General features: G+C 48.6%; 1 protein-coding gene across 1 annotated transcript; it reads right to left on the bottom strand.

Moving 5' to 3' along the window:
- Positions 1-1,195: 1,195 nt before the first annotated feature.
- On the bottom strand, positions 1,196-12,834 carry LOC136470499 (uncharacterized). Its single transcript, XM_066468331.1, has 3 exons — positions 12,492-12,834; positions 5,609-6,257; positions 1,196-1,199 (listed from the first exon to the last, which is right to left on the bottom strand). Exons 1-3 carry the CDS (start codon positions 12,832-12,834, stop codon positions 1,196-1,198), a joined length of 996 nt encoding a protein of 331 aa, XP_066324428.1.
- Between the last annotated feature and the right edge of the window lie 448 nt (positions 12,835-13,282).

The following is a 13,282-nucleotide window of genomic DNA, read 5'->3' as shown; positions in this document are numbered from 1 at the left end:
GCGGTGTAGGATGAGTCGATGGAGCGTCATGGAGCTGAGAGGGCCCAAGCTCATCGTGCCTCTTGTCCATGTCATCGTCGTCGTCGGCCTCCTCGTCCTCCTCCTCGTCCCCTGTAGCTGCTTGACTAGAGGAACCCAAGGCTCCTCTTCCTACGAAAGGATCGTACACGTCATGCGTCGTGTTTGTCCTGCAACCACAACGACCAGCCGCATGGCGTAGACGACGTGGCAGCCTCTGTTGTACAAAACTATGTTAAGTGAAAGAATATAACGTATTAATGATTTGTTTGAAAGAATATTTGTAATCTTACATCTAGGAAGCCAAGTATGTAGTCATCATTGACTCTAGGCCGAACACGCTCGATCTCTTCAACTGAGCTTCTCAGTGTATTGCCCTGCAACAATGTTTTCAATAATAAGACTTCTGAACATATATCATTTAGTTTTGTTTTCTTTTGTACAAGAATGTAACTTATTACAAGGGTTATACAGCTCGAAGGTTGCAATAACTACAATAGATAACTCCTAACGTCGGTCCAAGAACACCTAATGTATTGTTATGTAACTAAACGTAACAAAATAAGTCAATTGGCTTACCACTCTGTCCAAGATCGGTCCTGCCTCCACCTGCCTTCCTGCACGAGTGGACCGGTCGTACGTCGTGTCCTCATCGTCGGAGGACTCAATGTCGGCGTAGTCAGCTTCGGTCCACTGTAGTCTGAGCCTGCACCTTGTCGAACGCTGGTACCAAGCTTGGTACCACCTAAACTCACGGTTCATGTGTGGCTCGTTGTTGTCGTCCAGGTTGTCGTGCATCTCCTCCCATTCCTCAATGTAGGACTGGTGGTGCCTCTCCCAGTCAAAAATCTTCTTGTTCCTCTGACGATCCAACCTGCACGTATGTCATCGTTACATTAATCCACGTACGTGGCACCATATTATAAGAAATGGACCATCATCATGACTCATTTGAAATATCAAAACACTTACTTGTGTAAGTCAACGCCAGTCGAGAACAGAGGCATAGGCCAAAGCTGTCTCACTCTAAATTGGCATGCAACCCTATCTGGTAGGTGGTACTCGATAGCATAGAAGCAGATTAGAGGGCACCTCATCCTATAGAAGTAGTCGTCGGCCCCACATACGGTGCTCAACTGAAAAAGTAGTGCGTCCTCTCCACCATACGGCTCCCACTCTACCTGCATCATGTTCAAATAAGATGTTAGATGGTATACTAATCCTTTTAATAGCTGCATGGAAAATAAAATTTACTTACACTAGACGCCGTCAGCGAATCTAGCTCGTTCGTGTACTGAATGTACGCCCGGTCTATCCTCGTGTGCGAAACCCTGACCTGGTCCCAAAGGTACGCCCACGTCGGCTGGTGACTTGGAGGCTGACCTTGGAACCACTCACGACGAGCCAGTACCTCTGGACGACCAACTAGAAAACAAGCCCACATCCACAGCTGTAATAGGTACACGCATCCACCAAGTGACGGGTTCGCCATAGACCGACGACACCCCTCACACAGCTGCCGGTATAGAAAACATAAGACTACAGAGCCCCAGCTATATTGACCCGCCTGGTCCCAGTTACTGAGGCAGTGGATCCACATCCAGGACGCATTGTCACCCGTCGCGTCGGGAAAGAGAACGCAAGCAAAAAGGTGTAGGATCCACGCCCGGCAGTAGTACCCAACCGTCTCCTCATCTGCCTCCTTGGGGCACTATGCGAACTCTGTACGTAGCCATGAGATGGGAACTCCAGAAGTGCGAGCTCCTTGCTCACCAAGCTCACGCCCAAGGAAGGCCTCCACTTGTGCTCTCCATCCCTCTGACCTGCACTGCCCGGTGACTGGGTTCCCATGAATCCTTAGGCCTAGCATCTTCTGACAGTCCTGAAGCGAGACTGTCATCTCCCCGAAAGGTAGGTGGAAGCTGTGAGTCTCCGGCCGCCACCTATATTTAAGACCAAGCAAGATTACTTGTCAAAAAGTCAATCGCATTAACAAATGGCCATGAATGGAGGCAATGATTCACTTTAATACCTGTCTACCAACGCAGTTATCGCCGCTGAGTTGAACTTGGGCAACCCACGACAAACCTGAAAGGAGATGACATCCAGGCCAGCTCTTTGTAGGAAAGGAGTGTACCTATCGTCGTACCGAATGTCCAAGAACCCACTGTGGGTCCTAGAACGAAGGTGCGGAAGGTCCTGCATCGAATATAACATAGTCACATGTTACTTCATGAACACATGTACGAATAAAACCTATAGATTATTACCTGCCCCAGCGCAACGAGACGTCCTCTGTGGGTCTCCTCGTACGTCGGGTCGAGCAGGTGGAATTGCTCCATCCTACAAAAAAAGTGAATGAATTAGAATTGCAATGTACAATGAAACATGAACTTATAAATGTATAGGTAATTGACACAAATACAAGCATAAACTGAGACATGCATAATTAAATATATGATACGACAAAATATAAAATAATACTATAAACCAATAGTCCTGCCTCACTAATCTGTCAATGGCAACTTCGTGAGTTGTGGCCAAGTCTACCGCACTTGCCGCACTCGTACTGCTCGGGATCAGTAACAAATGGAGTTCCTCTCCCACGCCTAGTTCTTCCGGGTATCTGATCCATAACCATCCTATGCCTCGTCCTCTGCCTTGATCCATGCTTGTTCCAACGGTAAGCTGGATCCGCAATGTACTTCGGCCCATCATAAGGAGGCCACTCTCCAGGGTCCCGGAAAGGCACGAAGCGAGGGCTCCATGTGTTCACAAGCGTGTTGACACTGAACTCGTGAGGTATCCTCCTCTCGATATTATAGTTGCGATGCCTAGCTGCTGCCACCAAATGCGAACATACAAAGTGGTATTGCCTTGGTTTACCACAAGTGCACATGAAATCTTGGAGGACAACCACATGTATCCTCGACTCTCGGACCTCGTCGTCGGACGTTGTACCGCCCCTATGCTCGACCTGATAAGTCCCTGTGGCGTGGTCAAAGCATGCAACCTCATGTGTGCCAGCCCTTTCTCTTGCCTTCTCTAGGTGTGCCTTTGGTTTGAGAGCCCATATCTCTCCATCACTCCTCAACTGCAATGCATGGGCGTGTTTATCGTTGAACCAGGCAACAAGCTTATAGAAGGTGAATTGAACAATTGCATTCACGGGTATACCATGTATCCCCAATAGCAACTTATTGAATGACTCTGCCATGTTGCTGCACTGAACCTCGTACCTCCAGCCACCGTCGTCATGAGCTCTCGTCCATTTCTCCAAATCCCTCATCAAACCTGTGAGCCATTGTCTACCTTCTGCATTTGATGCGGTTCTGACCTGCTCCAACTTTTCCCTAAAGTACTTGTCCTCAAGCTGTCGAGCAGCCTTCTGCAACAGATCAAAGTTTTTCTTGACATTGTCCTTCCGTAGTAGATTCTCGACAAGGTGTCGAGTACACCAACGATGGTGCAAAGGTGCATACCCCTCTAACTGCTCTCGCACGGCATTAAGTATGCCCTGATGCCTATCAGATATGACGCCAACCTCCCTGCCAGGGCCAACCACATGTATCCGGACTAGCCTCAAGAACCATCCCCAACTATCATTGTTCTCCTTCTCAACCAAAGCAAATGCCAAAGGAACCAACTTGTTGTTCGCGTCACAGGATATGGCTATAAGAAGTGTGCCCTGGTATTTGCCAATCAAGAACGTACCATCAATGGAGAAGACGGGACGACAGTGCCTAAAGGCCTCGACACACTGAGGAAAGCACCAGAAGGCACGGAAAAATATCTGCCTCCCATCCTTCCATGCATTAGGTTTTGGGATGTACTCATAATGCATGCCTGGATTCACCGCTTTGATTGCATTGAAAAGAACTGGCAGCTGCTCATACCCATCCTCCCAGTCCCCATATATCATCTTCCACGCTCGCTGCTTAGCCCTCCATGCTTTACCATAAGTTATCACATATCCTCCATACAACGCCTCAACGGTCCTGATAATTGTTCTCACCTTCATGTTGGGTTCTCCCTGCAAAATTCCCATCAACCGCTTGGCAATGAGGGTAGATGTCAACTGCCGATGCCTCAGTGTCAGCTCATGGTCAGCACAATTGTGTGGCCCAACTACTTTTGTGATCTTCCATTTTCCAGTCACCTGTTGCTTCCTTGCACAAACCCTCCATGGGCAGTGTTCCTTGTCACACACAACTGTGTAACGGCGCTCCACATATGAATGCAATACCCTGTAAGGCCTCTTTCATATCACTGCAAAAGCCTGCAACCACCTCTTCAAAGTAGGGAGGTCATTGAACACCCTCCCCTCCTCAATTACCATGTTAGGACCGGCCTCAGGAGCTTCTAGGAGCTCATCATCACGTCCTTCTGCAAACGCCAGATCAGAATGAGCAAGATCACTAAACTCATGAACTCTAGGATCACGGCGGTCGGGAAAGATACGTCTCATCATCTCAACATCACTCTCCGTCAGCTCTCCAACAGGACGATCATCATCAGAATCAAGAGCCCTAGCCATCTCATATGGCTCCGAATCATTCATAATTTCAACATTATTGGAGCCACGAAATCCATCTGAAAAGTGCACTTGCGCAGCAACATGGGGCACATCGATATTCTCAGGAATGTCTCCTGCAACGTCATTACAGAAATGAGGAAGAATGAAAGAAATAGATGTAAGAAACGGGATAAGCTCCCAAAAACCATGCGGTTAAGACACTTACTCGGATGATTCTGTGTCAAAGGGATCTCATAAGGAGGATCTGCCACGAAAACATGAGTATGACAACCATCTCCAAATAACGCATTGGGGGCAGATTGAGCATCAGGAACCGTAGGCGCAATCTGCACATGCAGGTAAGGTTCCAAAACGGGAGGGTCGATGTGTGCCGGATGATCCATTGTTGGGGTAAACCCATGAGGGATTGGATCAACTAACACCCGACGAACAACCACGTCCAAACATTGCAGCTGGCTCTTCATAGCCGATCTCACATAGTTGTCCCACTGATCTGCACAACCAATTGAGATCATTCGCCTGAAGATGTTCGGAGGACAACCTAGGTGCAGTACACCATCAACTGCAATGTCATCATCTCCAAAGCAATGCAGCTCCTCCCGAGCCCTTGCAACCATATCACTAAATGAAGGCCTATCATTGAATAGCACAGGCACGCTTTGCATGTCAAGAAACTCAACATATTCATAACGATCGCTTTCAACCGTGCCTCCATGATATATGGTCACTAGGTTGTCCATCTATTTAAAAAACGTAACGAAACACATGTCCTTTAGTCCAAATTAGACGATAGATAGTACCTAACAAGTACTTTCTAACTACAAACTAAGTAATCATGATAATAACTACGTATATATTTATAGTGTACTCACTAAATAGCAAGATCATATATAGTTAACTACAAATATAACTACATATCTAAGTAGCTATCTAACTATATCTATTTACCAATGTATCTATGTTTCTATCTATCTACATATATATCTAACTAAATCAACTAACAAAGTCATCACAGTATAACTAGTCAATAACATACACCAACTAAATAGGTACATTGCATATTCATATTTTTTACCTTTCCGGGTCGACAGACGATGGGCGTAGGTCAAGGCGAATATCCGGGACTGCGGTGGCGCGGCCAACGACAGAGGTGGCGCGCGGCGGTCGCGGGGTGGCCGGCGCTCCGCGCTGCGAGACCGGCTCGACGGCCGTGGGAGGCGGGGTGAGGCGAGGGCGGCGGTGGACGTCGGCAAGGCGGGGCGAGGCCGGCGGTGGAGGGGGCAAGGTGGGGCGAGGCCGAGGCCACCGGTGGAGACAAAGGCTAGGACGGCGGTGGAGGGCGTGGCGGTTCGGCGCTGCAGCCAACCAACGGGCAATAGCGCGAGGGCACGGCGGCGCGGTGCGGGCTCGGGCGAGGGAGCGGAGGCAGCGGCGCGGCGCGGGCTCGGCCGCCGGAGCAGCAGCGGCTCGGGCAGGCGGAGCTGCAGCGGCTCGAACGGGCCCGGCGCGGCGCGGCACGCGGCGCGGGCAGGCGCGGCGCGGCGCGGCGCGGCCTCGGGCGGGTGCGTGCGGCGCGTGGGGCGCGCGCGGCGCGGGCGGGCGCGCGCGGGTGGCGCGGCGTGGCGCGCGCGGCGCGGGCGGGCGCGGGCAGGCGGGCGGACGCGGCGGGCGCGGGCGTGGGCGCGGCGGCGGCGGTGGCTGGCTAGGGCAAGGAGATGGGGAAGAAGGCTCGGTAGATATTTAGGCCGAGCTCGACGCCAGAGTGAATGGCGCCGAGCTCGGCGCCAAGATCTACGGCGCCGAGCTCGGTGCCAGAGTGGATGGCGCCGAGCCCCTTACAGGCCGTTTGCCCGTGCCCACGACCTCGGCGCCAGTCACCGTGGCGCCGAGCTCGGCGCCACTCACTCTGGCGCCGAGCCAAGGGTCCATTTCTGGAATTCTTTCCGCCAGAGGTCTATTTGAGAGAAACTTTCGAAAAAAAGGCCAAATAGTAAAAAATTCGGGCCCAATGGAGCAATTAGGAAGCGGTGATTAAGGGGTATCCAATCTAATTAAATGGCTACATTTACGAGCCATGAAAGGCAAGCGGCATGGAATTGAACTAATAATTAACAAAAGTTTCGGTGGGTCTGTGCACGTCCGCTCCATGGTGGCGGTCTGGTCGATGGGTTGGGTCCGGCTACAGAATTAGATATTCCATAGCCAGCTACAGCATAATAGTTTATATATATATATATATATATATATAATTACTACTTTATAGCTAGCTACAGAATAATTTATTCTATAACTACTTTGAGTTACGATAATTACTATGTTAATTTACGATATTGTAGTAACTCCTTACTAAGTGGTTTACTATAACGTTATGGTAAATATTCCCATGTGTTATAACCCAACTATCGTAAATATGTATTGATATTATCGTAAATTAGTATATAAAATTATCGTAAATGGAGGTGGCTACAGAATAACTTATTTTATAGCTGGTTATTGAATATAATATATATATATATATATATATATATATATATATATATATATATATATATATATATATATATATATATATATATATATATATCTTTGATAATGATCATTTATGAAGATAATGATCATTTATGAACTTCTCTTACCGAATCACGTCGAGGTTGTCTCTGGCTCTCCCTTGTCGTAGCAGCCCGGGAGCTTCAACAAAGACCGCGGCACTGTATGGTCGGACCTTTTGGGTAACCTCACGTCCTCACCTCGTGGAGGACAGCGTCAGAGTGGGCCACGATGACGGTGAGGGCGACCTCCTTTCCCTCCCCGTCTTGGCTGGACGCGCTGTCCAACAAGCCCCAGTAAAACCTATAGATATTAAAAATCATAAAGAGTCGGTTCCGGTCCATTGGCTCTATCCGTTTCTTTTTATTATAGTTTTATTTTTAACATTTTTATTTTTTTCGTCACGTTTCAATAAATAAATAAATAAATATAAAAAATAAAGAATAAAGAAAGGCATTAGAACCTTTATTTTTTCTTAAAAATAAAAGTTTTCTTGCAGATGCAATTTTGATTAAAAACAAACATATCTTATAAGAACCTGGTTGCACCGATGGTCTAACTAATTAAACTTGAACTAATATCTTGAGATGTTTGTTGTTAGTTCGGTTTAAACAAATTTGTGTCTTGGCTGTGGATGCACCAATGCAACCCTTGACGAGTCCGGCAACGTAGAAACTAAAGAGAGGTACCCCATCATAATCATCGATGGATAGGCCCCGTTCGTTTCGCTGAAAAAACAAGTCAAAATATTGTTCCGGCTACTTTGTTATGAGAGAAAAATACTATTTCAACTGAAAAAACAAGCTGAAAAAAACGGATTAAAAGAGAAGCGAACAGGGCCCAGTACTATTTATGTTCTCGTCTTCCGTGACCATTGGATAACTTAGGGGGTGTTTGGTTCTTTAGTCGCTCCTAAAATTCATGTCACATCGAATGTTTAGATACTAATAAGAAGCATTAAATATAGATTAATTATAAAACCAATTACATAGATGGAGGCTAATTTGCGGGACGAATTTTTAAGCCTAATTAAGCCATCATTAGCACATGTGTACTGTAGCACCACGTTGTCAAATATGGACTAGTTAGGCTTAAAAGATTCATCTCGTAAATTAGTCACAAGTTGTGCAATTAGTTTCGTAATTAGTCTATATTCAATACTCCATACATATATCTAAACATTTGATGTGACAGGAATTTTAGTAGCTCCTGTAGAAACCAAACAGACCCTTATTTTCTCCCGTTACAACGTATGGGCATATTTGCTAGTCACTTAGAAAAAATGAAAATTTGCTCCCACAAGATTGTTTCCCGGCAGTAAACCCTTCGCCGCCGCCTTCTTCCATGCTCGTGCCGGTGCCGGACCCTTGCAGGTCCTAGGCGGCAGCCAGCTTCGTCGCCGTCGTCGGCGCCTCATTCGCTGGTCTGAAACTTGGCTAAAACTTGCTGGAAAATACTGTTCCGGCTGAATTGTTGTGAAAGAAAAACACTGTTCCGGCTGAAAAAAGAAGCCGAACAAGCCGAATATGGGGTAAGCCGAACAGGATCATTGCATGCTTCTACCCACCCCAGCAGACCCCAGCTGGCGGCAGCTGGCCACCAGGCCACGTCCAAGCACGACAGGGGCCATCGCGCTCTACCTCTGTAGGACGAAGATTAGTATGCATGCAATTGAAAGCGTTCTCCATGGCATGTGATCACCATCGTGGTGGCAGCGTAATACGTACTGCAATGCAGGGCAGACATGGATCGTGGGCAAGTGGCTGTCGCCGCGGGAGCAGTGCTGGGCGCCGCCGGGCGCGCACTTTCCACCAGATCGGGGTGCCGCCCATCATCATCGGCTTCCGCCGGGACTGCACCTTCCTGTAGGACGACGCGGTGGAGTGTTCGTTCCTGAGCGACCAGGTCGCGTGCCGCCGGAACGGCCACCCACACTCCGGCTATGAGCGGTGGGTGACCCCGGCGCCATGCATCTTCTCTGCCGCGCCCAGGAGCTGCCTCATGAGCGCTCGCGTCTCGGCCTTGGAGAAGGACCGCGTGATGAGCCGGCTACGTAGGGTGCGGGTGCCGACCGGTGGCTTCGTGACGACGAACAGGTCCCCGGTCATCTCGTCCGCTGCGACGCTCTTGAGCTGCAGGATGGAGGCGGCTACGGACGGCCATGGCTGAGGCAGCGGCTACGACGGAATATGACGCGAAGAAGAACTGCCCTCGGTGTGAAAAAGGACGCCGCACGAGGAAACTGGATCCGCGCGAGGGCACTCCGCGTAACTTTACGCGCTTCGGGGGAGTTTTTATCGAGCGTTACAAGATTAGAAACGTGGATTAGAAGTCGTTGAAGAGGTGTTTTTTCAATCTCTTAAAAAATTAGAATTAGGAGGATGTTGGAGATGCTCTTTTTTTAAAGATCCTCCTAATCCTTGTTTTATAGAAAGATAGGAAAAACTCTCTCCAATAACTTCTAATATTTACTTCTAATCTTTTAGAACTTGGGAAATTTCTCTCTCTTCCGCGTAACTTTACGCGGACGAAGCCACGCTCGAAGATACTCAGTGCGGCGAGCTCCGCCGGCGCTACCAGCACCCAGCTCTCGGCCTCGGCTATGACCGGCGGACAGCACGAGTGCACCATGACCGTCGGCGTTGGCCTCCAAAGCAGGCGAGGTGCACGCGGACGCTGACATGGAGCGAGGCCCCGGAGCTCGTCCTCGGCGCTGCGTTCTTTCTCTCCACAGGCGCGCGGGTAGCATAGGCGAGGTGCTAGAGCTTGGCGGCTGCCGCAGGCAGACAGCGCTGCGGAGAAGATAGGCATGATACGGATGCGGACGTAGATGCTGGCACAGTAAGACAGTGGAGCTTGTCTCGGCAGCGCATTCTTCCTTCTGGCGGACGTGGACGCCGCGTTCTTGCTCCTCGCGCGACCGGGACGGCCCAGCCGCCGCCACGGCACGGGCAGCTCTGCTCCTCGCCGCGCCTGCCCGATCTGCAAGCGATGCGCCGCCGTTGCCTCGAGCCGCTCTGCTCCGCGCTGCTCCTAGCTGTAGAAAAAAAAGAAAAAAAACATCAAATGAGACCAGCATTTGATTTTTTAAAGTTAAATATTAGTAATTATTGAAGATAAACTTTTTTTCTCCTAAAACCTTTTTAGGAGCTGATAAACATACACTTTTTAGGAGAAATATTTAGGGAACTCTCGAAGATGCTCTAAGTAGCAACATCGATTTATTTCTATTTTCAATAGTTTTCTATATTAACTTTCTAAGGATTTTGTATTGGGAACCCTTAACTATTTTTAACCGGCCTAGCTTCTTTTAATAGTTTCTTTATCTCTTACCATTTTCTCACCTGGAAACTTTTTTATTAATTAATTTATTCATGTGTCCTGTTATTTCGATCTCATGAGAAAAAGCTGGATTGGGAGCAGATATGACTGCGGAAGTTAGAGGAGACTTTTTTTATATTATAAAAATTCAAAATAGGGAGTTGTTGATTCTTTTCTCGAGCTAGCGGTGGAGCCCGTCACGGCCGCCCGGGTGTCGCTGATCGGCTGATCCGCTGATGTGTGAATTCTCGGCAGGCCCGATTGGCAGAACCCGAGCGCCTGCAGGCCCATCGCGGCGTGGATGGACGTGTTGCTGTTCTGGAGAATTCTTGGCAGGACAATTAGCAGAACCCGATGTCCTGCAGGCCCATCGCGGCGTGGATGGTGAACTGTGAGAAACTGAGAAGTGAGAAGGATGCATGGCGCCCGCGGCCCGCACCGCGGTCTATGCCCCCAATTCCGGCGTGCGTTCACTCAGAAAGTCAGAAGGAACGCAGCGAACGATTGGTTGTCCGAGCTGCATGCGCCCACTCCTCTGCTCACAGCTGACGTGACAAAAAAAAAAGCAAATCATTTATTTAAAAATGATACAACTTTTTAAACTGTGTATCCATTTTTAAATCCGTCTGCACCGGCATGTTCTACGCGATGAGGCGAACAAAACTAGACCCCACTTGTATATGTTTTGAATAATTTTTTTCTAGTTAAAATTTATGTGTATTACTTTTATATAACTTATAACTTATGCACACAGGTTGATTGAATAACTTTTTGCTAGTCAGATTCATTAGGTGGCATGACTACACCTGCACGGGCATTCCTTTTTTCTTCCCTTTTTTTATAATTTTTTCTCTTTTTTTGTTATATATTTATAAGTTATACTACATACTTATTTTGATATATAGTTTTCATATTTCTACTAATATATTATAATATTAATTTGTACATCTAAGTTTTTGAATATAGCTTATACGTCCAACTTTACTCTAAATCATTCATCAAGTTATATATCTAAGTTATACAAATAAGTTATACATAAAAGTTTTATATATAACTCTGTAGCTTTGTATGAAATTATGTTGATAAGTTTGTTCCGCAAAATATTATACATAAAAGTTATGCATATAACTTTGTCACGTAGTTAGTTATATGTATGAGTTATGTGTGTGACTTTGCCGATAACTTTGTAACGTTGAAGATATATGTTGAAGTCATGTGTATAAATTATATGTATAAGTTCTACAGTAGTAGGATATGACCTAGAGATACTTAAAGTAAAGCAAATATGATGCTTATCGAAACAATTTTATAGTAAGCATAACAGCCTTGGTCTCCATTATATACATGTCTTAAATTGCCGTTCAATACCGAATTCCAGATCGAACTCCGAAACGCGCACGTCCCTTTTGCCATGAAGTGGAACACAACATCACTCTAAGACATCCGAGATATCGTGGCAAAGGGCCTCAAAAAAGAAAATATCCTGGCGAGAAAAAATGACACGACGCTCGCTCGATTTAAGTGGTCCGCCGAAGCATTCGTCATTATCAAACTGGAGCGGACGTGCCGCCATAGTAGGTGACAGCAACGTGTCGCGGAGAGTTGCTCCCTTCCCAGTCCCAGCCACATGTGCCAGGCAGGCCTGCGCTGCGCTCCTGTCCGACGGCCACCCGTGAGCTGGTGCCTTCGCAAGTGCGGCGGAGGCTTCTGGAGTTGGTGTGGACTAGGGGAAAGGGAGCCGTCACGCGTCACCGTTTCACCGCCGGCGCGCCTCACAACCACAAGCTCGTCCACGGTGGTGATTTTTTTTTTAATTTTAACATTTTTTTAGAAACTAATTTTAAATCTAACACGGTCGGATTTTTTTTAAAACTAACATTTTTTTGCCACGCCTATTTTTCTGGCGCGGCCAAATGCCTGTGCCGCGCCATGCATGGTGGCGCGGCAGAGGGTTGACATGGCGGCGACCGGAATCGTTGACCGCTGACGGGACAGGGCCTGCCGCGCCACCGATCTTGGCGCGGCACTGCCGCGCCATGATCCGTGGCGCGGCAGAGCCGAATAAAACCCCCGCCGCGGCCCGCGGCCGTCAGTGGCCGAGCAGCCGCTGTTGCTCGAGCAGTGCAGCGAGGACGCCTGGCCGCCGTGCCCGCGTCCGCCCACGCCAGCCCGCCGCCGAGCACGCCGGCCGCTGCGGCCACGTCCGCCCGCGGCAGCCAGCCCGCCCATGCCAGCCCGCCGCCGAGCACGCCAGCCGCCGCGGTCGCATCCGCCGGCACGTCGGCGCGCCACCCCCTCTGGCCACGCACAGCGGCTGCCCGCCGAGAACTGCGCCCGCGCCTCCCGGCCCGGTCTAGCGCGCTGCAGCGAGGTATGTGACAAGGTAAAGGCTCTATGTTGTGTACGTACATAGCACCAGTTCAAGGAGACAAAGAGAGAACTAGACAAGATGGTAAATACAGCGGGAAAGGTCTGGTTAGAGGCGCAGATGGAACAGAAGGCTCAGTGGGCGTTAGCATATGACGAGGGGGTTTTCAGGTATGGCATCATGACCACTGACTCCTCGGAGTCCTTCAACCGTGTATTCACTGGAATTCGATCGTTGCATGTGTCTGGAATTGTTGAGTTCTCGTTTCATAAGCGCAACGAATATTTTTTGTGAAGATGTGGGAACTTGCGCAGAGGAATATAGCTGAGCAGGGGCGTTTTGGAAATGCCAGAGCTGAACATTTGAAAGAGGCCGAGGAATTGACCAAGCAGCACACAGTCGAGCCGTATGGACCCCGCCACCATATCTTTAGTGTACGGGGCAAGAGTGGCACAAGTTTGGACAGCGAACGTTATGGTGGACGAAACTAC

Source organism: Miscanthus floridulus, chromosome 8, assembly GCF_019320115.1.
Source record: "Miscanthus floridulus cultivar M001 chromosome 8, ASM1932011v1, whole genome shotgun sequence".
In the NCBI taxonomy this organism is placed as follows: domain Eukaryota; kingdom Viridiplantae; phylum Streptophyta; class Magnoliopsida; order Poales; family Poaceae; genus Miscanthus; species Miscanthus floridulus.
The sequence above is the reverse complement of the archived record's forward strand: the minus strand, read 5'-3'. Positions and strand labels throughout refer to the sequence as shown.